Source organism: Notechis scutatus, chromosome 2, assembly GCF_049901735.1.
Source record: "Notechis scutatus isolate UNSWTSFEM ecotype Mainland chromosome 2, rNotScu1.2, whole genome shotgun sequence".
In the NCBI taxonomy this organism is placed as follows: Eukaryota; Metazoa; Chordata; class Lepidosauria; order Squamata; family Elapidae; genus Notechis; species Notechis scutatus.
In genome coordinates, this window is record NC_142010.1 from 157,182,218 (window position 1) to 157,209,658 (window position 27,441).

Genomic DNA, 27,441 nt, shown 5'->3' on the forward strand with positions numbered 1-27,441 from the left:
CCGGCGTCCTTCAGGTTGAGGCGGGTTTGCCCGTCCTTTGCCCGGCTTATACCGTGTGCGGGATGGAGAGGAAGGCCGATTCCCGGGCAGATAGCGGATAAACGAGAGGCGCAGAAATATTTAGAGGGTGGTGGGAAGGTCTTGGATCCCCCTTTTCCTCACATGGTAATAGGATTTCGAGACTGGGCACAATTTCCTGAGGTAGGTGATTCTGATACTGGAGAAGTGGTCACTACTGGAAAGCTCCTAGCTGGGGAGGCGCCATCCTAGCTTTCTCTCCCGCAAGAAACGGATAGGACTGGGTGAGAACGCGCGCTGTTAGCAAGGGGTTGTTGTCCTGGATAAGGTTTCTCTCCCAGAGTAGAAATCACGCGTTTCCATTTCCTTGCTTCAACTTTTCCGCGAGGGCACCCAATCCTGCATGACGTGGTCCACAATAGCCCTCTGCCAGATTGGCGCTCCGGGGTAGTTGATTGCGTGGCGAGAGACTAAGCTCCTAAGTGCTAGCGGTTCTCCTTCACCACGCCTTGCATTTCATAAAAAAGAGAACTACTGGTCTTCAAGTCCGGGAAATAGTCTTAACGGAACCAAGTTCCCATTTTACTACTCTAATCTGATGTATTCCGGTAAAATTAGACTTCAGTTCCCATAATACCGCCAGCCAGCACAATTGATCAAGAATCGTGCAAAATACTTTGCATTTGGAGAACATAGGACTGGGTACAGTTCCGTCCAAAGAATAATGAACAACTCTATGCTCTTTCAGCCCCAAATCATTTTTGGATTAATCTGTCCCCTTAAACATGGGTCCCCATCCTGGCAGTGTACATGTGTAAAGAAATGTAACATTGGACATTTAAGGCCACTTTAAAAATATGTTTTTATACAAACAAACTTAACCCATCAAATGAAACAGCTAAGTGTTTTCTGCAGTGGGCACAAGTCATTTCAAGTAGTTTGGTTACATCTCTTTCACTTGAATGATATTCCTGGTGCTTGCATAGGCAAATGATAACTATCCAGATCAGTGGTGGGATTCAAATTTTTTTACTACAGGTTCTGTGGGCGTGGCTTGGTGGGCGTGGCAGGGAAAGGATACTGTAAAATCTCCAGTCAGAGGTGGTATTTGCCGGTTTTCTGAACTACTCAACATTTCTGCTACCGGTTCTCCAGAACTGGTCAGAACCTGCTGAATGCCACCCTTGGTCCACATCATTCCACTAATCTCTTTATTTGACAAATTATATCCTGCCTTTCCTAAGAAACACAAGGCAGCATGTACAGCATTCCTCTCATAACATCCTTTTTGAGGTAGGCTGAGAGAGAATGACTGGCCCAAAGTCCTCTAGTGAGCTTGTGTGTTTTCCTCAGGGTGGATTTATTCATTGTCCTCTTCTTCTATTTCTACAGCTTTGGGCCCCTTTCTGTCTCTGTCCTCCTTGAAATGCTCCAGCAATTTTTGAACCCAAACTTTTGGTGCTTTCAAGTGCAATGCACATTTGATGTTGTGTTGAATGTGCTGGACTTGGACCAGGAAGACTTTGGTTCTAATCCTTTCTTAGGCATGGAGTCCAGTTGAGTGATCATCGGTCAGCCACTCCCTCTCAGCCAAATACTGAGAAGTCAGAAACCATCCTAGAAGAAGGTAATGGCAATCCACATCTATAATCTTGCCAGGGAAATTAACACAAAAGTTGTCAGGAATCATGTCTGACTTGAAGGCACCAAAAGAGCAATAACAGTTTACTTTTAGAAAATAAAGCACAGGGCTGATTGTAATCCCTGACCTTAATCTTAATCTTCTAAATTCTATTTGTAATACGTGAGACCCAACATTTTTATTTTTGCACAAGCTATTCTGCAATGTAATACAGGTAGTCTTCAACCTACAAGCCCAAATTTCCATTGCTAAGCAAGACAGTTAAGTGAGTTTTGTTTCACTATTATCACTATTCTTGCCACAATTCTTGCAGTGAATCACTGTGAGTCACTGCAGTTGTTAAGTTAGTAACACGGTTGTTAAGTGAATCTGGCTTCCCCGGTGACTTTGCCTTTTAGAAGGCTGCAAAAGATGATCACATGACCCCAGGATGCTGCAACCATCATAAATATAGCCAGTTGCCAAATGCCCAATTTTTGACCATAGGGATGCTGCAATGGTTGTAAGTGTGAAAAACGATCATAGGACACTTTTTCAGTGTCATTGTAACTTCAACTTACAACAAATGGTTGTAAGTCAAGGACTATCTGTATCTTCTTGCAGCTGTATTTTTGTTTCTTTTCCAATAGATAATATCCATTCTGAAATTATAGAACATTATGAGATAGTCAGATATTAAAATCTGTACAAGAAATTCTCTAGTAAGACGTATCTTCCCCCGTTTGGGTTTCCCCTCAATAGAACCAACTCCACAGGAAGGGGAATTGGCCATGCTGGATTTCTCAAAGTAAGCCGCCTATTATTGTTACAGTGTAGTGTCTCCATTGGAGTACAGAAGGCATACAAATTAACATAATATTGCATTTATTTGAGGCAAATAGATGACTGGATAGAGACATATAAACAGTTGACATCTGAGTTCTCTTAATAAGATAAATAATTTCATTCCCTGATTACATACTGAAGTCAACTAAAATGATTTCCTGGGAATGAAGAGGGTCATAATTCTGCAGCATCTGAAATGGTATCTCATTTATAGTCAACTTGATATCTATGGTAATAATCAAACCTTAGTAAAATAAGGTAACAGGTTCTTTAGAAACAAGAAAACTTGAATTGAACTTACATAGATATTTTTTTCCAGGTTTGTTTTGTTCTGTTCAATATTATATATTTCCTATTTGCATAGAAAGTCCCCTGAAAAGATAAAATGCTATATGTTCTGTATTCTATATTACAAGAATGCAGAATAACCAACTGTACAATCAGTTCTTTGTTAAAGAATTTTGTTAAAGCATGTGGCAGCATTCAGGTGATCTTATCAGTTCAGTCCACAGATCTGAAGGTTTTGTCTCATTGGGAGCATATAAGCATTTATTATCAACAGGCCACCATAGTTAAATTTGATTAATACTGGCATATGTTTTGAGTACAGGGAGGAGCTTTGTATTTTAAGCAGGATTAGGGCTGCTTTGTACTTAGATGGGGGATCATGAAGGAATTCCAGCCCTTGTGAACTAGACTGGAAAAATTTTAAAAATCCCTAATGAAGCAACCTCTTTTATGTTGATGTCAAGACTATTGCATAAATCTGTTTGTGAAATCCCCTGGAGTTGAGTTCAACTCCCCAAAAAAATGCTTTGTTCAAGGTTATCAAAGTAAAATTATTGCTTTTTTAAAACTTTCCTGGAACAAATTTACATATATTTAAAACATTTTATATATAAATATTTTTCTATTTTTGTTTTTACTGTGTTTTGGTTCCTGCTGTTTATGATATACAGTACAACATTTTTGGCTTCTCATTTACATGACTTTTGAGATGGATGAATAAATTCACATTGATCGCTTTTTTTCTCAAAAAAGCTTTAAATATTAAGACTTCCTTGAAACATTAAAATCCTCAGTCATGAGTCCCCTATTTTTCAACTATATTTTTTAATAAGTAAGATAAAAGAGATGGAAAGAATGTTTCTTAAATGTTACATTTTTGCAGGGGATACAAAATTGGGCAAAAGTAAAATTTATCAATCTTGGTTGAGTTGGGGAATGGGCAGGTTAGTAGAATTCATACCTTTCTGGGCTACTGTCGAGAGAAGCAGCTCAAAATAGCAGGCAGGATGCAAGGTCTTGAGAAATGAAGTCTTTCAAGATGGGCCAGGTCAGAAACAAGACAAATGTCAATAATTACTTTTCTCTAACCACAGAAGTCCGTTGGCTTCTCCGTGGAGCTGCTGCGAGCATCCAGACAGTGGGAGGTGCTCCAGTCTTCACTCTAACAGGCTGAGCTATAATTGAGGAATGCTTCTCCTCCTCCACGTGACTCCTCCATGCGTTCCCCCAGTTTTAGCTCAGCCTCGCTAGAGACAGGCAGCCTGTTCGCTTATTCCTTGGCCGATCCAGGTTCCTTTCGTTTTTTCCTGCAATTCAGGTTTGATCTCTCCTTTCTCCTTGTTCCCTGCGCTTTTAGTTTTCGTCCCAAGTTTAGTTTAGGAGCTTTTTCGCTCCTTAAGGGGGAAAATAGGGGGTTTGGAGCCCGTTGCCCCCCCCCTCCTCTTCCTCTGCCGTTTTTCTAGCCGCGCTACAGCTGAGAAGCGGCTTGAGATCGCACTATAGATAGTGCTGCATTGCGCCTTCCCCCCACGAACGCTTAGAAGAAGGGAGCTTCTTCTTTCAGCCCTCATATTTCTTTCTGCCTTTTTTTCCAGCCGTTGGTGGATTTCAGAGGGTTTGGGTGTCTCTGGGGTAGTCACGCCGGAGCTGGTGGCCATTTTGAGTGCGCCTCGTGGCCGGCCGCCATTTTGAATTTCGTTATCTTTCCGATCGGGCTGCGAGGCTTCTACAGGCCCATAGCGAGACCGACAGGCCATGTGGAGCCCGGATTTTAAGGGTAGTGTGGTTCAGTGCCTGGTTACCCTTTGTATTGTAATTATTGTTGGCTTTCTGTTCTTGCCCGCAGCTCGCCCAGAGACTCAGGCACTCACTTCCCATTTTTGTTGGGAGGCTGCCTCAGGAGGCCCACCTTTTTTTTGCCCTTTGTTGGTTATTCTTATTTTTTTCCTTTTTCCTGGCCTCTGCGTTCATTTGGTGTATTGGGTATTTAGGTTTTTTAACTCCAAATTTATTTCCCTTCTTCTTACTAAGATAAGTTGAAGGTACATTATTGTTTAATTTCTGTTCTTTGGCTGGACTTGATTGGCATTTTTTTTTGGGCCCCGCCCACACACAAAAAAAGATTTTTAAAATAAAAAAAAATTTTATCCAAAAGGGGGACGTGGCCCAACTATAGGAAAGCCGGCCTACGTTGTAGGTTGAACTCCCAGGCGTGCCAACCGCCTTTTTCTTTATTGTCAAAAATCTTTTTTGTGTCATGGCAGAAGGCAATCCCAGTGGCTCTTCTTTGAAGGCAAAGTCTAAGACGCACTATCTGCGCAAAAGGGACAAGGACTCCTCCAAGACCTCTCAAATGGATGCCTTAAGGCGTCATAAGGCCTTGGAGAGGGAGTTTGACAAACGATCTAAAGACTCACATTCTGTACATCCTGCCCCTACTTCTACTCAACCCCCTCCCCTTTCAGGTCAACCTTCTCCTTCCAGATGTTCACCTGCACGTAGCCACCAGACTTCTCACACGCCAGAGGCGACTTTCACACCAACTGCAGCGGGCCTACGTCCAGAAGACCCGTCCTCAACCATTATCCCGGACAGCATTACAGAGTGGATGCAACTGGCCATCAGACAAGGGATAGCAGAGGGTATCCAGCAGTTGGCCAGACCAAGTTCCCAAACGATGGCACCCGAGGCCGACTCGATGTCCGGACGATCTATCTCCAGACCGGCTTCACATCACGGTCAGGTACCTTCCCAAGTGGAAGCCCCCTTCCCGGAAGGGGAAGTGAGCCAGGAAGAGGAAGAAATGGGGTTTGAACCCTTCAGGGAAGAGGAAGGTTCAGACAGGGGGTCGATCCAATATTCAGAACCCTTTTTCGAAGTAGACCCCATGGAAGGGGAGATGTCCGAGGATGAGGGCATTTCTCCTGACCAGCCAGTATTCGTAGGCCTATTTGAGCCTCATTTGTTTAAGTCCTTGCTATTCAAGGCAAAGAACGTCTCGGGCCTGGCTTCCCAGTCTCCCTCTGAACCATTACCAGCGACCCTGGGGGGACCAGAAGACTCAGTTTTCAGACAGCCGGTCATCGAAACTGAGGTCATTCCAACCCCCCCCCATTTTTCCCCGATTTGGTTGCAAGGCAATGGGCCTCTGCGGGCCCCCCTCCTGCTCCTTCCAGTCAAGACAAGAGATTGTTTAATCTCAACTCGGAGTTTTCTAATATGCTAAACACTCCGGAGGTAGACGATCCCATAGTGAGACTAGCATCCTCATCCAACCCCACCGACGCTTTAGAAGCGCTGAAGCCGGAGGATAAGCGAGCTGAGATGGCTCTGCGACGAGCGCACCAGTCGGATGCTTGGGCCATCCGGTCGGCCACAGCCGCGTCATTTTTCACCCGATCTTCTATCAGGTGGCTCAGGCAGTTAAAACAGCATGTCCCCCCGTCAAACACTAGAGCGCATCAGGACCTTGCAAAACTCACGGCCGCAGCCGAGTTCGCGGCCGATGGCACTTTTCATTCCGTGAAATTTTCTGCTAGGGCCATCTCCTCGCACGTTTCTGCCCGTAGGCTACTTTGGCTTCGGCACTGGCAGGCCGATGTCAAGAATAAAGCTAAGTTGGCCTCAGCTCCTATAGCAGGGGGAAAATTGTTTGGCCCAGCACTTGAGCCGTTGCTGATGGAGAGCCGGAATAAGAAGAAGTTCCTCCCATCGCTTTTTCGCAGGCAAGAGTCTAGAGGGTCTCAATCCTTGCGGAGGGGCTCCTTTAGATCCTCCTTTCCACCGGCTTTCACCCCTAGGTATCAGGGCTCCCCGATGTTCCGGTCGACCTATCAGGACCGGAGCGACTCGGGGGATAGAAATAGAAGGGGAGGCTCCTACAGGAGACCCTTCCGGGATGCAGGAAATAAAGCTCCCCGCCGTCCCAGGTAGCCCTTCAGTTTCTTATCCCATTGGCGGTCGCCTTAAGTACTTTGCCGACCAGTGGGACTTATCCACGTCAGATTCCTGGGTTAGGGACACTGTAAGGTTTGGTCTCCCTCTCCACTTTCAATCGGCTCCCCCGGAGCACTTTTTGGTTTCTCCCCTTTCCAGAGACCCGACTAAGCGGGCTCTCATGGCGGCCGCTATCACTCATCTTTCCGGTATCAAGGCCATCCAGCCCGTGCCTTTGTCACAGCGGGGAGGGGGGTTCTATTCCCTCCTTTTTTTGGTCCCGAAGCATTCCGGGGGTTGGAGACCCATTTTAGATCTAAAGAGGCTCAATCGCTATGTTGTTCATCACAAATTCAAAATGCATACACTTCAGTCAATCTTACAGGGTACTAGGAAGGGAGACTGGCTCACTTCCATCGACCTCTCTGAGGCTTATCTCCATATACCCATTCACCCCTCGTATTCCAAGTATTTGAGATTTTGTTATAACAATCAGCATTTCCAGTACGTGGCCCTTCCTTTCGGCCTCGTCTCGGCCCCGAGGACCTTCACCAAGGTGTTGGTGGCCCTGGCGGCGTACCTTAGACACTTCCCTATTCGCATTCACTGCTACCTTGACGATATTCTTATTCTGTCTCCTACCCGACATCAGGCTGAGAGTGACACTAAGACTACCCTCTCAGTGCTTCAGGCTCACGGATTCCTCGTTAACTGGGAGAAGAGCCAACTTAACCCTTCCACCCGTATAGCGCACTTAGGAGCTGTGATTGATTCGGTTCAAGGGAGGGTATTCCTCTCTCAAGAGAGGTTCACCAGTATACAAAAAGCTATCAAGACAATCAGGCAGACTAGAAGGGCCTCGTTGCTGAACCTGTCCAAGTTGCTTGGAAAGTTGGTCTCATGTATATCAATTATTCCCTGGGCACGCTTACATTCCAGATCCTTGCAGTGGTTCCTCCTGCCTTACCAACGTTCCGGAAGGAGCAACTCAGGTCTCGTGGTGAAGGTCCCCCCAAGGGTTCTCGCCTCGCTTCTCTGGTGGACAAGCCCATCTACCAACCGAGGTCATCTCTTCAAGGAGCCCCAGAGGGTCACTCTCACAACAGACGCCAGCCTTTCCGGATGGGGAGCCCACATGCAGTCGCTTTCAGCCCAGAGAACTTGGTCAGCAACCAAGCGGCGCTGCAGCATCAACTGGCTGGAGCTGCACGCAGTATATCTGGCTCTGCGTGCCTTCCACCCCCAGGTACGGGGCCGTCACATTCTGGTTTTAACAGACAACACTACCACCAAAGCCCACATCAACCGTCAAGGGGGCACTCATTCTTTTCGTCTCATGAGGGAGGCCGAGCGAATCTGTCGATGGGCAGAGAGACACCTCTTATCCATCAGGGCGGAGCACATCTCGGGGGTCTCGAATGTCCAAGCAGACTGGCTGAGCAGGGCCACGCTGGACCAATCGGAATGGCGCCTTCACCCCTCCTTGTTCAGGGAGGCAGCAGCGAGGTTCGGTCAGCCCTTGGTGGACCTGTTCGCATCTCCTCTCAACGCCCAGACACCGAGGTTCTTCTCTCATTATCCTGCCAACGGCGCAGAAAACCACGATGCCCTGCGTTGCCCCTGGCCCACCGGGCTTCTATACGCCTTCCCTCCCCTCCCGCTGATACCCAAGGTGATTCAGAAATTGATCCTCGAGCGGGCAGAGATCCTCCTGATAGCCCCGTTTTGGCCCAGGAGACCGTGGTTTGCGGATCTTCGCAATCTGTCAGTGGCCCCACCGTGGAGGATCCCCCTCGACAGGATCTCTCTGTCCCAGGGACCTCTTCAACATCCAGACCCGCAGTGGCTTCAGCTAGCCGTCTGGAGGTTGAGCGGGAAAGGCTAAAAGATGAGGGCTTGTCGGCCCAGGTCATCAATATCATCTTGGCAGCAAGGCGGCCTTCAACTACCTGCATTTATGACGCAACCTGGAACATCTTTTGTAAGTGGTGCCGTAAGTTGATCCGCTCGCGCCTTCAATCACCCAACTCCTAGCCTTCCTACAGGCCGGGCTAGATAGGGGTCTCTCCCCCAACACTCTGAGAAGGCAGGTCGCAGCCCTGTCCACGGTGATCACTAGCAGCTCTTCTGGCTCATTCTCCCACCACCCTCGCATAAGGTCTTTCCTTAGAGGGGCTTCCAATCTGCACCCTCCGGTGGTCCACAGATATCCTACCCGGGATCATAATAAAGTTCTTATGGCATTAACCAAACCTCCCTTTGAGCCTCTCAGGGAGGCGCCACTTCAGTTCCTCACTTTCAAAGTGGTGTTCCTTGTGGCGATAACATCAGCAAGAAGGATATCTGAAATAGCAGCTCTATCCGTGAGAAAGGACTTATGTGTCTTCCACACTGATCGGGTGGTCCTGAGACCAGATCCCGCCTTTATGCCTAAAATCAACTCGGCCTTTCACAGATCCCAGGAATTGATTCTGCCTAATTTTTGCCCCAAGCCTTCTCGAGAAAGGGAAAGGCAGTGGCACACTCTCGATGTGCGAAGGGCTCTTCGTATCTACCTCTATCGTACGCAATCATTCAGAAAATCAGAGTCCTTATTCTTGTCTTTTCAGCCTAAGACGCTGGGCTGCAAGGTTTCCCCGTCTACTGTTGGCCGCTGGATTAGGGCTACTATATCCAAGGCCTATCTGGCACAGGCTCTTCCAGTCCCTAGTGGCATCACCGCTCACTCTACAAGGAGTGCAGCCACCTCAGCTGCCTGGGCTACTCAGGCGTCAATTCAGGATATATGTCGAGCAGCTACCTGGGCGTCTCCATCTCCATTCATATGTCACTATAAAATAGATGTTTACGCCTCAGCTGAGGCTTCCTTTGGCAGGCAAGTCCTTCAACAGGTGGCAAAAGATCCAGAGGTGATTCCGGACCAGACGGAGTTCCTCTCATAGGACAAGCCAGGCTTTGGTATGTCCCACTGTCTGGATGCTCGCAGCAGCTCCACGGAGAATGGGCGTTGGTACCTACCTGATACGCCCGTTCTCGTCAAGCTGCGTAGAGCATCCAGCCCCACCCTAATTGGTCCGTCTGGGGGGGGTGTCTTGTTTCGGCCAATGATGTATATAGTTCATAGTTGAGACTTGTATTATAGTTGACATGAGAGGATTGTTGTTGTCTTCTCGTCTTCGTAAAACTGGGGGAACGCATGGAGGAGTCACGTGGAGGAGGAGGAGGAGCATTCCTCAATTATAGCTCAGCCTGTTAGAGTGAAGACTGGAGCACCTCCCACTGTCTGGATGCCCTACGCAGCTCGACGAGAACGGGCGTATCAGGTAGGTACCAACCCCCAATCTCAGCAAGTTCTGGCAATTTCACCAACCATTTTTCCAAGATGGATCATGCCAGTTTTGTTCAACCTTCATGTATACACTAATCTTAATGGATTAATAATATACTGATGTAAACTTCTACGATTTTTTTGTGTAGCCATCAGTCCTGAAAGGAAATGTTGTGGCTTTAATATTAATCTTTAAAATCCTTTGTATCAATGTGTATATTTGAATCTAATTTTTTTAGTTTTACATGTTCACCATGAATGATAAAATGTCCCTTTGTGTTGCTTACATTTCCAACATGCATTTGGGCTTCCTTTATGCATTCTATATAATTTCTCTGGCATCATCCATCAATTTATAAAAATTCCCTTTTTAAAAGATTATAACCTAATGTAAATTTCAACCCTTTGACCACATATTTTCCCATTGATCCATCTGTATATTATAATCAAAATTCATAGCCCTTTTTTATAATATTCTTTAACCTGTTCTTCCATTTCAAATTTTAACAAAAGTTTATACATTTTAGCAATTACATGATCATCATTAGTATACAATTGCACTTCATATTCTCTTACTTTGTTCTATACCATAAGTCCTTTTATCCATTTTAAATCCTTTTGATATAACTCTAAATGGGAAAACCATTGACAAATACATCATTCTGCCTTTACTTGTTCTCTAGATTTAATTTTACATTCCTCTTGGTGATTCTCCAATAATTTCTGCTACATTAACTTTCTGTCTTTGCCTACTGTTTTTCTTGTGCCAAGATCCATAGAGGTGTTTTCAGGCATAGCCTGGGTTTATATCTATTCCTTATTCTCAGTGTGGCACATCTAATAAAATGTTATTTATTATCCACATTTAACTTTATCATCCATGCCATCCAAACCTCAGATTATGCCTTCAGTGTTCTAACTCTTAAGGTTTTTTTGTGTAAAAAATGATTTTGTGACTTATGATGAGAAATAATAGGTTATAGAAAGAAGGAAATTATGATACAATTTAAGAGAGAGATTAAATTGTATGTATAAGTACTGAGAAGAAAATTGGAAGCCACTTCCTCAATTATTTTTTTCATTTTTTGTTCTTTTATTTTCTTTTTTCTATCTCCTTTTTCTTTCTTCATTTCCTTTTTCTTTTTCACATTCACTTGAGTTTTTTTCTTTGAATGTATTTATTAGAATATAGAATCATATGGCTGGAAAAGACCTCAGATGTCTTTTGGTCTTTAATAAATCAATCTTTAAAAGGAAAAACAAGAAACAGACAACAAATGAAATGCTAAAACTTTATTGATCTAGTATCAAACTAAACTTGGGCCGTATTCAACATGCACAGGCCACACTCACCCCAGCTCTGCAAAGGGGGAAAAAAGTTAAGATACGTCACGTGATGGCAATGTGACACCGCAAATTTGACACCCGTGAAACTCAGAATCTTGGAAGTCTGGCAATTTTCCTGCCTTTTTTTTTTTTTTAACCAAACAGAGTCAAGGTGGGGTAAACTTCTCATATTTTCCAGCTTTCCTGGGCTGAGTTTTACTAAAGATTATTGCATTGTTTTTCTAAATTCACCTCTGTGCTCCTCTGTAACTCTCCCCACTTTCCAGACAGGCTGGGACACTCCTAGTCTTCCAGAAGACCTTGAACAGCTGGCTAGAATTCAGGGTAGATGTTGAGGGGGTGGGGGTGGGGTCTAGGATGTCTCAACGCCGCTAGCTAAACACGGCCAACTGGGGGCAGCCTTCTTGCCACTGCCAAGTCCCCTCTGCCAACTCGTTGCCTCTATCTCTTTGCAGGACATCTCAACACCAGACATTTGCTGCAGGGATAACTCGCTGTGGGCACAGAATGGAGAGCCCGGGGGGTGAGTAAGCAGGCTGTCAGAGGGGGCAGTGATGGGCGGAGAGTGGAGTTAGAGGCAACAGTGCAGAGGCAATGACGTGGGTTGGGGTATCAAAATGGAAAGCTCCTGCCACCCTGCAACTTTTTTTTACCAGCCACTTTGCTTAATGTTTGAGGCTGCCTTGCTCTGAAAATAATGACAGTTTTGGGAAGCAATGGGGTGGGATGTCAGCTTTTTTAAAAACTAAAAAGTCTTGTTTTGACTTCCATTCAAATCCTTGCCCATCAAGCAGGTTGCAAAATTTCCAGCTTTAGAGAAAAGCACTCTTCACACGATCAGAAACACTATGAAAGCAGTCTGCATATGACCAGAAACACTTTTTATTTTTATATTAATTTTTTTTCTTAAAACATTTTATTAGATTATAGAGTAAAATACAAAAATACAAAAGCAAACAGGAAGACACAGTGATGGGGAGAAGGGGAAAGAGAAGTGAGCCCGGGGGGCAGAGAAAAGAAAAAGAAAGACCAGAAACACTTCTGATTGTTCGGAATGTTGCAACAAAGTGCCCACAGAGCCAGGTGGATAATTTAGTTGTGTTTCTGTTCACGTGCAGAGTGCTTTTCCCCTCCTCAAAGCCAGGTGGATGACTTCTTGGTGTTTCTGGTCAGGTGCAGAGTGCGTTTGGATGGAGAGTTGCAGCAATGTTTCCCCCCCAAAGCTGACACGGATGTTGTGAAAAGAGTCATGCTAAGAAGAGGGTTTTTTTCCAGTTTGGACTCCAAAGTTTCCTGTCCACCCAGCCCCATTTCTGTAGTGCATCATATCCTACAGCTAAATATGGCTGCAAACTTTGCAATCTGCTTGAGAGGCAAGGATTTGAATGCAACTCAATACAAGATGTTTTAGTTTTAAAAAAAGCTGACATCCCACTGCTTTACAAAGCTGCCCTTATTTTCAGAACAAAACACTCTCAACCATTAAACAATGCGCTTTTTTAAAAAAAGTTGCAGGGTGGAGGGAGCTTCCCCATTTTGACACCCCATCCCATGCCATTGCCTCTGCATTGTTGCCTCCCACTCCATCCCTCTGACAACCAGCTCGCTCGCGTTATCCCTGAAATAAATTTCTAGTGTTGAGATGCCTTGCAAAGAGATGGAAGCAGCAAGTTGGCAGAGGAGGACTTGTCGGTGGTGAGAAGGGTGCCTCCTGCTGACCTTGTCGAGATAGCCGTGTCAAATCATCCCATTCTGGCAAGTGGGAAGGATGTTGTTGCCTTTGAGATTTCGAGAGTTGTTACAATTTTTATTATTGTTTTGTGAGCCAGCCAAAATTATGGTATGCATGATGGGCAGCCATGTAAGTCTTTTAAATAAATGTAAGTCTTTTAAATAACACTTGCCTCCTTATAGGTAAACTCTTGTGCCTGGTCATGCACAGGAAAAGAGGACTGTGAAGGAAGTATTTTGAACGTTTGGTTCAGCAGCACAACAGCTATGGACAGTATGGCATTTTGTGCTGCGGTTTCTTTTATGTTGCATAGTCCTACATTTGTTAGTGAAAAGATGTATAGATAGTCACGTTACTCTTTAGTGCCAGTGAGACTGTGAGGAGAAATAAGTGGCTGGGGCAACAAAGAACCTTTTCCAAATTTCAACCCAGCAACTCCAGCCAGAAAGACAATGAGGGAGCAACCAGGAGCTATCTTAGTAACATCCAGAGGTCACAGGCTCCTTTATCCCCTCCCCAATCAGGATTAAGCCCCAAAATCGTTCCACTTTAGCTGACAAAATGATTCAGTTGTGGAAATACTATAGTTGATTAAAAACTTCTTTGTACTCATTGTGAACATTAAAAATCATACCTACTTTCTGAATGCTCAAAGAACTTTAGACTAACTCAGTCATCTTTTCATTAGTTTTGTAAAGTAGATCATTATTATTATGGCCATTTTTTTAGATGGGAAGAAGGCTGAAAGAGCCTTGAAATTATTTGTAAATGTGAAGGGACTTGGGGGAATCACAGGGTTTCTACACTTTGTCAGTATGAAGGACTTCCACTCATATCTTTAGCCATGGTTCTATTCCTGAGGTTTGTCTCCTATTCTTTTGCTTTCCTCCCACAGGCAACGATGGCTGTGCGAAATGTGCTGGTGACAGGCTGCTCCTCTGGCATTGGGCTGGCCCTGGCAGTGCGCCTGGCAAGAGATGAGTTGAAGCGATTTCGAGGTAAGGCTGCCTGGAGCCCAGAAAGGATGCTAGGAAGCACATCAACTTCAAAGAAGGAAAGGAAGCCCTCCCTAACTTGGCCAGAGTGATGCCTTATAATTCCTGGTGTACATTCTTTTTTCTTAGTTTTTGCCACCATGAGAAATTTGGAGAAAAGTGAAGCCTTGAAGGAGCAAGCAGGGCCTGCCCTGGATAAGATGCTTGAAATCAAAGAACTGGATGTGACCAGTGAGGACTCCATCAGGCGCTGCGTGAACAGCATCCCCCAACGCAGGGTGGATGTGCTGGGTAGGAAAGCAAACCCTTTCCCCCAATAAAGCCACTCTTATACAGGATGAAGAGGATTTGTTTGGACTGTGACTGTACTAGTCTATACAGTCTAATGTTCCTTTTGCACCAGCTGGTCTGGTCACTGCCAAAGCCAGTAAACTGGAACATAAGGTCTGAATTAGACTTTTATCTATCAGGAGCTTTTTACCCCAATTAGAAGTCCCCTAGGTATCTTTGGACTGTGCTTTTTAGGATTTCCAGCACCCATAGATGCTGGCTGAGGGATGGTAACAAATTGGGGAAGTTACATCTAAGATGCCTAATGCATTTGCCAATTCCAGTTTAAGCTGTTTGGACTTATCCATGAACATTTTATGACAAAGAAGTTCTAGATGTAAGATATTTGGGCAAGGAGCCTAGGCTATCCTTTTCTCTGCAGAATGGCGTTTATATGGGAACGTTATCATAAATCCAGAACTGAAAGTTCCATCTTCCACCTTCAAAAAAGCAGGTTTAGGGAGGATGTGACAAGTTGTAATTTGTCGTAGTGGAGTAACACATGAATCACTCGATAGCAGTGGGTGGTGCATATTGCTGAGGAATAGGGGAAGCTCTGTGAGTTGCCGTTTGGAAACAACCTTGTTCAGGTATTTCTCAAAATACAGATAAAGCCCAACATATCTTTAAGGTAGGCCAGTGTCATCTTTGCTAACAATTGCTAGGATTTCAAGACAATGAGTTAGATTGTAACACCGCCTCCTCCTCTGATTTTGCAAATTCATAAGGATTTGAAATGCTGCTTTCTCCTGTTCCCTCTTGCTATCTTACCACTCCCTTCCCATACAGTGAACAATGCAGGATTTGGCCTTATTGGTCCAGTTGAAAGCCAGAGCATGGCCTCAATCCAAAACCTCTTCGACACCAACTTCTTTGGCTTGGTGCGCCTTATCCAGGAAATCTTCCCTGACATGAAGCGGCGAAAGAGAGGGCATATTGTTGTGATGAGCAGCGTCCTAGGTTTGCAAGGTGAAGCTCCTTTCGGAGGGCAAAGGAGAATGTTGTTGGAGAATTCTCTGGACATGCAACCGTGATTATCCCAGAGGATGAGGGTGGGATGGGTTGTGGAGAATGGAAGCAATGGATTTTTATGGCAGCCACATCACCTGCTAAATACAGGCTTTTTGTAGCTGGCCTATACCAAGTCATACTGTTGGTCCATCTTGTCTTCTCTGACAGGTAGCAGCTCTGCAAGGTTTCAGGCAGTGAGAGTATTTCCAGTCTTGTCAAGATGCTTTTAACATTAAGCTCCGTCCTTTCTTTGCTACAGAACAAAGAGCTGGAGGCAAGTCATGCAAAGGAACCTAACAGTACCTTGCAGGGAAAGGGGCTTGCAGAGAAAGGGAAAGGGCCCCAAAGCACTTTCCTCCCTGAGCAAAATCATTCATGAACCTGAGGAGGATTTTAAAAAGCATTCAAGCCGACCTGTTGTGTATTTATTTGTCAACATCCCATCAGGGAGCTTTACAAGCTTAACTTGGCTGCTCTTCTGGGTATACGAGAAGCTAAATTAATGGGCTTGTTTGCACAACACATTAAACAATAAGTAAAGTTTAAACCAACAAAGCTCTACAAAGTATACAAATGTAGCTACTCAGTCTTTAATTGACCTAGTTAAGTAGATTCTGCAGACGCAGCCAGAGTGCAAGATGTTACACTACAGGGTAAAATGAACCCTCTGGACTTCAGTTTTCTAATCAAAACTTGTTAGTCAGGTCTGTATTCACACCATTCAGGTCATTTAACTCAAACCAGATTCCAGGTTCTCGTGATACATCAAGCCACAGACTGATGGCATATGTTGGGTTCACACAATATGTTAGATTAACAGGTGGTTTGCTGCATTATGATTCAATGCCAAATCAAATAGCCTGAATGGTTCTTTCTGTGCAAGCAAGAGCCAGTGCCACCCCCAAATATGTGTGAAACTACCTTCTTTTACTGGTCCTGCTAAGTCAGTCTTACAAAGTAGGTTGACATACTGAACAATAAACCCATGAGGTTTTTCCATACCTTCTTTCTGGTTCTAGAAAAGCTTCATCTGCTTTAATGTCTATATGTTGGGTTAAAAAGGACAATGTACAATTAAAAGCACAGCAGCAGGGCAGGTCCAAGAAGGGAGAAGTTTGCTACTCAGTGCAAAGCAGAATCAGTTTTCTTTTGGGAAATCTTGTCAGCAATAGCAAAAGAGAACAAACCACTCATGTCTATGAGTCAACTTTTTTCTTGCAATATTTAATTCCCTGCAGGTCTCCTCTTCAATGATATCTACTCTGCCTCCAAGTTTGCAGTGGAGGGTTTCTGCGAGAGCTTAGCCCTGCAGGCCCTAAAATTTGGGATCAGGTAAATACAGCGGGATTGGGATTAAGACAGATCATGACTGAGGTTCCCCTGAGAAGGAATTGCATTTCTTTGGGCATTATTAGATTAATACAACTCCGGATAGGGTCAGTAAAAGTTAAATGAGCAAGCACGCAGCTCAAGATTGCATGCAAATCTTGAGTTTAATTTTTTCAGAGTTACTAAAGTTTAGCGCAATTAAATCTGGTCTGAAAGAATCCATAAAATACTGATGGCAGCCAAATATCCACACTTTTTTAAATCTTTGTTGTCATCTAGTGGCCCTGTGGATTTTTACCACTCAGATTTCATGGTCCAGCCAAAGCAGCTTTCAGCTCCAATCATTGAACAGCACACATATACACACCCCAGTCTTTCCTAACTGCCCTACCTTACTGACCTGGATTGCAACACTAAGTTAGGAGGGAGAAAGTACTTACTCAGATCTCTATTTAGCTCATTTTGCTGGTTGCCCTTGCATCTAGACACCAGCTTTCTCAAATGTTAACCTCTGAGAATTGTGGTAAAGAAGTAATTCTAAAAATAACTTTTCCCAAATGTGTATATCCCTTCCATCAAGATGCGGAAATACTGTTTTTTGTCTAGCTCTGAAAGACTTTTAAGCTCTCAAGCACAGAGACAGAGAGAGATCTTCTACCTGAGATTCTTTTAACTGGAGAATGTTGAATCATTAGGCTGCATGTTTTTAATTTTTAGCTGTTTTGCTTTTTTTTTTTAGAAATTAATTATGATAGCAGGTTGTGCACAAATAATAAAGAGTTCAGAAAAGGGCAGGCAGTCATTTAAAATCTGAGTGTTATTTTTTCCTTCTTTGTTTAATAAATGTTTAAATACCCCTTGTCCTTACAGATAATAGCCATGTAAAATTATATAAGTGAAAAATGGATTATTAAAAAAAAGCTTGGAAATGAAATATTCCTTTGGATCTGTCTCCTCATCTTCTGTGAAGTTTAGATCCTAAACACAGGGAATGGGAAGAATATATGGAGATGGTTCTTAAGGAAACCTTTTATCTCTCCAAAATGTATTGAAAATAACATTGATTAGTGGAACACAAACAGGGTCAAGAATTGTCATTTTTATACATTAAAAGGGTACAAATCTCTAATGCGCTGTTGTGGGAGTTGAACTCCACACATCTTAAAATTGCCAAATTTGAGAAAACCTGCCACACACACACACTTCACATTTAAATTTCTACAAAAGAAAAAAATATAAAAAACAAAAGAAATTGAAAAGAAAAAAGTAGAGGAAAGTGCAAGGAATAAAGAAAAAAAGAATATCAACATTAGCTGTAGAGAGTCACTCAACAGGAAGATGGGTGGCATATACATTTAACAAATCAATAAATAAATAAAAATAGTCCCCGTAGTAGGTTATTTTAAGCACTGAAATTTTACCAATAGTGACAGTTGTAATTTGTCCCACTTTAATATGTCCTTTTTGATATCATGTCATACCTTAACATAATTATACATGCAGTTCATGTTATTAAATGTAACCTTCATACAGGTGAAACTCAAAAAATTAGAATATCGTGCAAAAGTTCATTTATTTCAGTAATGCAACTTAAAAGGTGAACCTAATATATGGGATAGACTCATTACATGCAAAGCAAGATAGTTTATAGAATAGATAGAATACTTTATCGGCCAAGTGTGATTGGACACACAAGGAATTTGTCTTGGTGTAAATACTCTCAGTATACATAAAGAAAAGGTACATTCGTTAAGAATCAAGAATCATAACATACAACACTTAATGATAGTCATAGGGTACAATCAACAATCAAATTATATTGTGATGTGTCATAATTGAGATGATTATGGCTTACAGCTCATGAAAACCCCAAATCCACAATCTCAGAAAATTAGAATATTGTGAAAAGGTTCAATATTCTAGGCTCAGTGTCCCACTCTTATCAGCTAATTAAGCCATAACACCTGCAAAGGGTTCCTGAGCCTTGAAATGGTCTCTCAGTCTGGTTCACTAGGAATCACAATCATGGGAAAGACTGCTGACCTGACAGTTGTGCAGAAAACCATCATTGACACCCTCCATAAGGAGGGAAAGCCTCAAAAGGTAATTGCAAATGAAGTTGGATGTTCCCAAAGTGCTGTATCAAAGCACATTAATAGAAAGTTATGTGGAAGGGAAAAGTGTGGAAGAAAAAGGTGCACAAGCAGCCTGGACAGGATTGTCAGGAAAAGGCCATTCAAAAGTGTTGGAGACTTTCACAAGGAGTGGACTGAGGCTGGAGTCAGTGCATCAAGAGCCACCACACACAGACGGATCCTGGACATGGGCTTCAAATGTCATATTCCTCTTGTCAAGCCGCTCCTGAACAACAAACAATGTCAGAAGCGTCTTACCTGGGCTAAAAAAAAACAGAACTGGTCTGTTGCTCAGTGGTCCAAAGTCCTCTTTTCTGATGAGAGCAACTTTTGCATCTCATTTGGAAACCAAGGACCCAGAGTCTGGAGGAAGAATGGAGAGGCCCACACTGCAAGATGCTTGAAGTCCAGTGTGAAGTTTCCACAGTCTGTGTTGATTTGGGGAGTCATGTCATCTGCTGGTGTTGGTCCACTGTGCTTCATTAAGTCCAGGGTCAACGCAGCCGTCTACCAGGAGATTTTGGAGCACTTTGTGCTTCCTTCCACAGGCGAGCTTTATGGGGATGCTGACTTCATTTTCCAGCAGGACTTGGCACCTGCCCACATCGCCAAAAGCACCAAAACCTGGTTCAATTACTGTGGGATTACTGTGCTTGATTGGCCAGCAAGCTCACCTGACCTGAACTCCATAGAGAATCTAAGGGACATTGCCAAGAGAAAGATGAGAGACATGAGACCGAACAATGCAGAAGAGCTGAAGGCCGCTTTTGAAGCATCCTGGTCTTCCATAACACCTCAGCAGTGCCCCAGGCTGATAGCTTCCATGCCACGCCGCATTGAGGCAGTAATTGCTGCAAAAGGGGCCCAAACCAAGTACTGAGTACATATGCATGCTTATACTTTTCAGAGGTCCGATATTGTTCTATGTACAATCCTTGTTTTATTGATTGCATGTAATATTCTAATTTTCTGAGATTGTGGATTTGGGATTGTCATGAGCTGTAAGCCATAATAATCACAATTATGACAAATCACAGCTTGAACTATCTTGCTTTGCATGTAATGAATCTATCTCATATATTAGTTTCACCTTTTAAGTTGCACTACTGAAATAAATGAACTTTTGCACGATATTTTAATTTTTCGAGTTTCACTTGTATATATATATAATCTTTTCAATTTTAAAACCAGTCTTTTCATCAAAGTCTCTCAATCTTGAAGGTTTTCAAGATAAGATTAGACAAACATTTTTCCTGGATGGTACAAGGACTCTGCCTTGGACGGTGTGGTGTGTGTGTGTGTGTGTGTGTTTGAACTAGAAAACCTCCAATGTCCATTCTTGCCGTATCATTCACTGATAATGATTTTATGTATACTCATATTCTTAACCAACATTTTTATTGTTACTTAAAAGCTAGATAATGCACCAAAGTCCTTCAATTTCTTAATTAAATATTCAGTATCATTTGAGGCTTTTTAAAAATAAAATCTAAATTTTATTTTAGTAAAGAAGACACTCAGTGTTTTCTTTAACTTTTCAATCCCATTATTTCTCCTCTTGTCTAATGCCTCTGTTGAACACTTAAAAAACAAAGGGGGTAAAGAAGAGAAAACCTCCTTTAATGTTGGGAATAGTAAACTTTTTTTCCAAGCACTTGGTTTGGAATCCTTTGGAAGTAGATAGATTGGAGGTACATTAATTGAAAAACAGATAGTCTTTAAACATGCTCAATTGGTGCCTAATCCTACAACCCTTGTCTGAAATATGGACTACAAGGGGTGCTATTTGCTGCATTTGTTGACTTCAGTGGTAGAGAAAATGTGATGAAAGTTGTTTGAATGTTACTGACATTTTACCATTTCATAGATTTGATTGTAATTTATTATGCTAATCACAAATAATAATAAAAAATTGATTGACTGCCTCTTTAAGGTTTTATTTGCTATGAACATCAGACCCAGACAGACCTTCTCTGAAAGACTATGGGGCTGAAAGAAAACATGAGATATGCATTATAATTAACTTCTTCTGAATCAAAATAGAGTTTTGCAAAATGGTTTCAATTTTTTTCTTCATAGTATACGGTATATAGTTTTTTGAACTGAAGTGGGCTGAGAGCTCTTGCTTAGTAAAGCTCAGGCCTTGGGTTCTAAATCATATAACTATGTAGAACAGATGGATAGATAGATAGATAGATAGATAGATAGATAGATAGATAGATAGATAGATAGATAGATAGATAGATAGATAGATAGAATGAGTGAATGAATGAATGAATGAATGAATGAATGAATGAATGAATGAATGAATTCTTTATTGGCCAAGCGTGATTGGACACACAAGGAATTTGTCTGGTGCATATGCTCTCTGTACATAAAAGAAAAGATACATTCATCAAGAGTCAAGAATCATAAGATACAACACTTAATAATAGTCATAGGGTACAATAAGCAATCAAATCAAATAGCAACCATCTTTAAGGTCACATCGGCTGGGATGCCTGGCATTCTGCTGGTTCTTGATGATGTTAGAAGACAAGAGGAAACTTGGTTCTTTGTCAAACAGATTGTTAGGTCGCTCATCAGTGGAAGAGTGAGGGGGATCTTGATTATTCACTGTTTCTTTCCTCCTACAGAATCAGTTTGATTGAGCCAGGACCAGTGTTATCAGAGTTTGAGAGGAAGCTTTATGAAGAGGCAGCAAGCATGGATCTCTCTGGTGTAGATAAAGAGACACTAGATATATTCCACAACTTCTATCTAGCCTACTCCAAGGAGGTCTTCACTGCACTGGGGCAGACTCCAGAAGAGGTGGCTGAGGTAGGATAATGTTTCTCCCTACCTATTTTGGAATAAATGCCTAGCCTCTGGTGCTTACTGATGCCTCTGCTGTGGCCTGGAGCCTTAATTTCTTCAGGTGACTTGCTGTATTGACTGACTCCAGAAGATTAATCAAGCCAGGGTTCCCCACCTCTCCATCCACCCCAAAAAAAGAAAGAAAAAGAAATAATATATTGGCATATTTTGAGGAACCATAACATGTTCACACAACATATCTAGTAGGTGTATAATCACTGGGTTAGTTTATGGCTTCAGAGAACTCTGCTACTTCGGAAGCAGCATTGGTTGTTGGTTGGCTTCTGGGTACAATTGAAGGCCAGCTGTCAACTTTAAAGCTATAGTTCTAATAATGAAGCCCATCACTATTATGTTACATTGCAATGTAATCTCTCATTGATTTACGTGGCTGAAATTGCTTATAAACACCCTTGATTATCACCAATTCCAAAGTATAAGACCATCAAGTACTTGATATAAACCACTGTGTTGTAGATTATATACAATTGATCACAGAAGATGGATTTAATATAGCTGTTCAAATAGTAACAGAGATATAGCAGTTCAGGATCTGAGATAGTTTCAGAAAGCCCCAGAAAAAAAAGAGTTCCTAAAAAAGGTAAGAAAGCACTTATAAGAAATCCCCATATCTTCAAGAAACTCTTTCTTTAGATGTCAAACTGCTTTATGGTATTTTTTTTAATTTATAGGGAAGGTGTAATTGGACAGACTGATAATATATTTCTCTTAATTTCCTCTTAGCAGTATTCAGCATCAAATCCATTTTCAGGCTTTTTGCCTCCATTTCATGAGCTAAAAGATTTAGTTTCCAACCACACCAAGTGTTTATTACATTAAGCAGGTCTTCAGATGTGTTTATTCACTACAGCCGACTTGCCATGGCCAACTTGCCATGGAACAATTCACGATGGGACAAAAGTTATACAAATATCAAAGAAATGGTGGAATAGAATCGTTAAGGAAAGGATGAAAAAGAAGGGACAAAATGGAATTTGAATGGCAAAAATTAAAATATTTTTTATTTATTTTGAATAATTAAATTGTTAAATTGTCCTGCAGCAAGTTGGCTGTGAATTGGTCATAGCGAGTTGACTGCAGCCAAGTTGGCTGTGGCAAGTTGTCCCATTCTGCTTCTGGTTATCGTTGCTCTTAAGCTTGATACCATATATAGAAATGTCAATCAGCTTAATTTACAGACTGCATACTCTGAAATCAGTATTTATCATATTTATATATACTTGCTTATCTCATAGACCATGAGTTTTTGAATGACATATTGGTTTTATATATTGGGTCTTTAGCAAATGCATTTTACCCTGTCCTTGTCCCTATGAACAATTGATTATTCTATTTCTTCACATTTATTATTTGGATTTTTTTTCTTTTTTTCATGGGTAGGTTCGGCTTTGAATCATATTGGGCAACTTCTGAGCAGGTCTATTTAACCAACCATTTTAGCTTCCTAATATATTCTACTGTACTATTCTAAGCATGGAAATGAGTGAACGAGGCAAATAGAGTTGCCTTGTAGGGGAGACGAGTGGTATATAAATTTAATAAATAAAATAACTAAATAACTAAGTATGTGTCAGGCTAATTAGCAAAAGAGAGAGCCAGTTTGGTCTAGTGTAGTGGATAAGGTTCCAGGCTAGAAAGCAGGAGACTATCAATTCTAGTCTTGCCTTAGCCATGAAAGCCAACTGGGTACTCCCTGGGGCTTTCTGAAAACTATCTCAGATCCCGAACTACTACATCTGTTACTGTTTGGACAGCTATATTAAATCTATTTTCTTGGGTCAGTCACTCTCTCTTAGCCCAACTTACCTCAAAGTGTTGTTGCTATGGGGAAAATAGGAAGAAGGTATGTCCCATAGATTCACTGCTTTGAGTTAAAATAATGAAGGTGGGATACAATTAAAAAAAAAACCCTTAACAGTTTTAACAAAACAAATTGCATTGGGGCTATGTGAGACCTACAAGGAAGAAAAATGAAATGCAATGGCATTTTATGAAAAATGGCTTATGCTTGGATGGAGTCTTTGTCTGTAATTTGACTGTGGGGAAACCAACCTGAGCCCAAAGTGATAATGGCAAGGAGCCTGAGTGGTCTAAGTAGCATATACCACTGGTGCAAAGAAAAATATTCCATAAAACATAATTGTATATGATCTCTTGGAAATGGGCTTTGCCAGCATTTTATTTATTATTATAGGCCAATGGCCCCCAACTTTTTGGGCACCAGGGACCGGTTCTGTGGAGAGAAGTTTTTCCGTGGAACAGAAGGTTTTGCATGCTGCCTGCATCCCACACATGGGGCTATGTTTGTTTGTGCGGTCCGGTTTCTGGCATGCTGTGGACCAGGGCCAGTCCATGGACTGGGGGTTGGGGACCCCTGTTATAGGCAAAAAAGAGAGAGAGAGAGAGAGAGAGAAAAGGAGATAATCTTTTTTATTACTAACAATGTAGGTCAGGGCTATGACAACTTTAAGAATGATTCAAAGTGCTTCAGACCTTGTGTGAATCGTTATATTGACTTTATTGAGTGGATTTCTTAAAACTGCACATTTTTTGCATGAAAACACGAGAGATGTGCTGTACTTATCTGCATAAAGCCAGATCTGTTCCCTGTTTCTTCAATTCTTAAACAATGCACTCATCATGACTGTAATTGAATTTATTCAATGATGGCTTCCCTCCAATAATTTCATAATATTAACTTCGTCTGAGACCCCCGTCAGCTTCCAAATATGTAATACAGCCTTGAATGACTACTATGAGAAGCGTAATAATAAGCCTATGTATATGTGAACATGGTGTATATATACCAGATGTGAACCTCCTTTGGTTAAAAAAAACAGATGGCAGCTTCTACAGTTGATCCAATAACCTTATTATTGACCAAGTTAATAGTCTTCTTCAAACTGCAATGTAAAGCTTTTAAAATATCCTGATTGTTTGAAGCTTCATCTTGACTCTAAGATTAGACCTGTAAATATGTTTGTTATCTTTCCCCATTCTAATTAACTTATACCCCCCCCCCCCCCTTCATCCAAACATACTTTTCTGTAAAACACAGGTAGTTGTCTGCATTTTCTAATTCCATGTCTTGCTCTTTTTTCTGGCAGCATGTGCTGAAAGTGATCACCTCTGAGAATCCTCCATTGCGATATCAAACCAATAGCTTCTACACACCCATAACCACTCTGAAACATGCGGACCCCAGTGGGAACCTGCCTCTCAATGCTTTTCATCAGATGATCTTCCAACATGATCGGCTCTTCAAAGCCAGTCTCAGCCTCCTTAAAATGCTCCAGTGGAGGAAGAGGCGAGATATGGACTAGATTGCCCACAAGTATAGAAGATGCTAGCTGCCTCAGAGCCCTTTATTCCCTAATAGGCTCTGAAAAGAGTCTGTTCATTGGCTACAAGATCATACTTATAGCTTACAGATTTTTTTTCTCGTAGTGCAGAATGAGGTGACCCTGGCCTGATTCAATGTGTTTTTGGGGGGTCTTGCATTGCTTCAAAGCAATAAATTAGAATCAGATAGTATTTTTGATCTGGGGGTTGCAAGGAGTGTCATATTTTTGGTGTTTCTTATGTAACATCTTTGAATAATACATTTTTAATAAGCTATAATAATCAAAAATGAATCAAAAATGTCACCCTGCATTTGGTCCAAAGTGATGTGATCCAAAATAGATCGTGTCAATCTTGTACAGTACAGCATTTTCCAATCTTGGCAACTTCTGGATGAGTGGACTTTGAAGTTCTCAGAATTCTCATCAAAGGTTATCCTGGCTGAGGAATTATTTACTTTGGTAAATAATAGGGCCAGCACCCCATCTAGAATGCCTAACCTTTAAAAAATGCACTGGGAGTCTGGGCTTCTACCTAAATGCATTCCCTACTGAACATGTTTTCCAATTCTTGAAGTCCAATTATTAGGACTTCGCTGAAGTTAGTTCTGAGAATGAAAGATGTAGTCAAAACAATTCTTACCGCTAAAGAGAGCGAGTGCATATTTTAAATGGCTTTCTGTTCCTGAAAAAAAAATTGACTAGAGGACCAATTACTGTAAAATAGGAAAGAACACTATAAAAGGACACAAAGCAAAGCAAAGATTAGGAGGTAATATGGAAACAAAAATGTCATTAATGTAGAGTACTTTTCAGATTTTTATTGGGAAAAAGTTAGCTTACAATATTTTTTTATTTCTTTTTCAAATACAACTTGCCAGTTCCCAAATCCTTAATTGGGGCAGAAGACTTGTAAACAGAGTAGGATCAGTTAGTTAATTTGCATTATTGCCCAAAAGTATGTACATGATTCAGAAGACATTTTTATATATAGCAGAACCAAAAGTATTCGCATTACACGGGCATTGACAAGTTTGAGGCCTGAGGAAATCCTATGCATCTTTATCCAGAAGGAAGTCTTAGTTTAGTGGACTTCTTTCCTAGTAATTGTTCATTGGGTTGCTTCCTCTAGAGCTTTGCTCTTTTCACATTCAATAATCTGTGAAATAAAAACCTACATATAGAAAATGGCTGCTTTAATATCGATCTTGAATCTAGGTGCATTGTAATCCATTGTATTTCTAATGCTACATTTTCTACAAGTGACTTTTCAGCTCAAAACAATTCACTGTCTAAATACACTAGTAGACCAAAATCCATCATAAGTAATAAAATTAGAATACTCTATTATGAGTATTGATTGTTAAATAGTTGTTTATGTAAAGTATTAGTATAAGTTTACTAAGTTTACTATGCAGCAGAGAATGTTCTAGTCTGGTGTATTAATTTCATATCCATATTATGCACTGAGACATACAATACTTGGCCCAAATCAAGCTTGCAGGAAAAGAGAAAAGGTACAGCTCACCCAGGAAAATTATCCTTAACAATGACATGCAACAAAACTAGACAAAATATGTGATATCCCTATACCTCAAACAAAGCTAAAATAAGTTAAATGACTTACCATGAAAGCTATTTCATCCTGGAGATGCTGATGCTGGCATAAATAAAACCCAAAATACTGAACCAAGTAACAGAAAGGATCCTGGGTGGCTGTGTGCCAGCACTTCCCTTATTAATTCGCTTCACGGAGCCTTGTGGTAGCCTTATTGTCAAAAGCCATTGTGGTCTTTGAATGCTAAGCTCTATATTTGCTATGCGTAACAAAACAAAAAATCCTCACCAAAATCTCTTATTATGAGCCTGAACCAGATGTATTTTAACAACACAGCAACTCTGTTTGGATTTTCTCAGTTAAGTGAGATTGGCTACCTCATTGCATTTGTACATAGCTAAGCTAGAGGTTCTGAAGCAAAACAATATTTGTGTTACTGTTTTGGGATGAAATAAGATGTGCTTTAGAAGGCAACACTTCCTGCGGCACATCCTATCATTTCTTATACTCTGTTTTTTATGACCACTTTTGATAAATATCAACGCTTTAGCTCAGTGGTGTAGTAACCATTAAGCAGACTAAGCACATGCTTAGGGCACCAGGCCCAAAAACTTTTATGTAGCCTAACCTTGGCTTTGTTTGTACAGTATGTACAAAAGAAGGGGGCACCAAGATTTGTCAGTGCTTAGGGCACCAGTGAGCCTTAATCCGCCACTGCTTTAGCTACATTATTATTACATGTACTCCCT

General features: G+C 41.8%; 1 protein-coding gene across 10 annotated transcripts; it reads left to right on the forward strand.

Annotated features, from left to right (window-relative positions):
- Positions 1–12: 12 nt before the first annotated feature.
- Positions 13–26,487, forward strand: LOC113419928 (retinol dehydrogenase 8-like). 10 transcript variants are annotated; one of them, XM_087957009.1, is made up of 9 exons: positions 13–201; positions 1,411–1,645; positions 14,012–14,114; positions 14,241–14,402; positions 15,231–15,410; positions 16,691–16,784; positions 21,553–21,736; positions 23,988–24,058; positions 24,901–26,487. In XM_087957009.1, the coding sequence occupies exons 3-9, from the start codon at positions 14,018–14,020 to the stop codon at positions 24,908–24,910; spliced, it is 798 nt and encodes a 265-aa protein (XP_087813135.1). In that variant the 5' UTR covers positions 13–201; positions 1,411–1,645; positions 14,012–14,017; the 3' UTR covers positions 24,911–26,487. The 10 variants fall into 10 exon arrangements, with proteins under 10 accessions (XP_087813135.1, XP_087813136.1, XP_087813130.1 ...); XM_087957010.1 differs by having other exon boundaries at positions 1,563–1,645; XM_087957004.1 differs by lacking the exon at positions 23,988–24,058 and adding an exon at positions 11,840–11,907 and having other exon boundaries at positions 24,901–26,322.
- Positions 26,488–27,441: the final 954 nt, after the last annotated feature.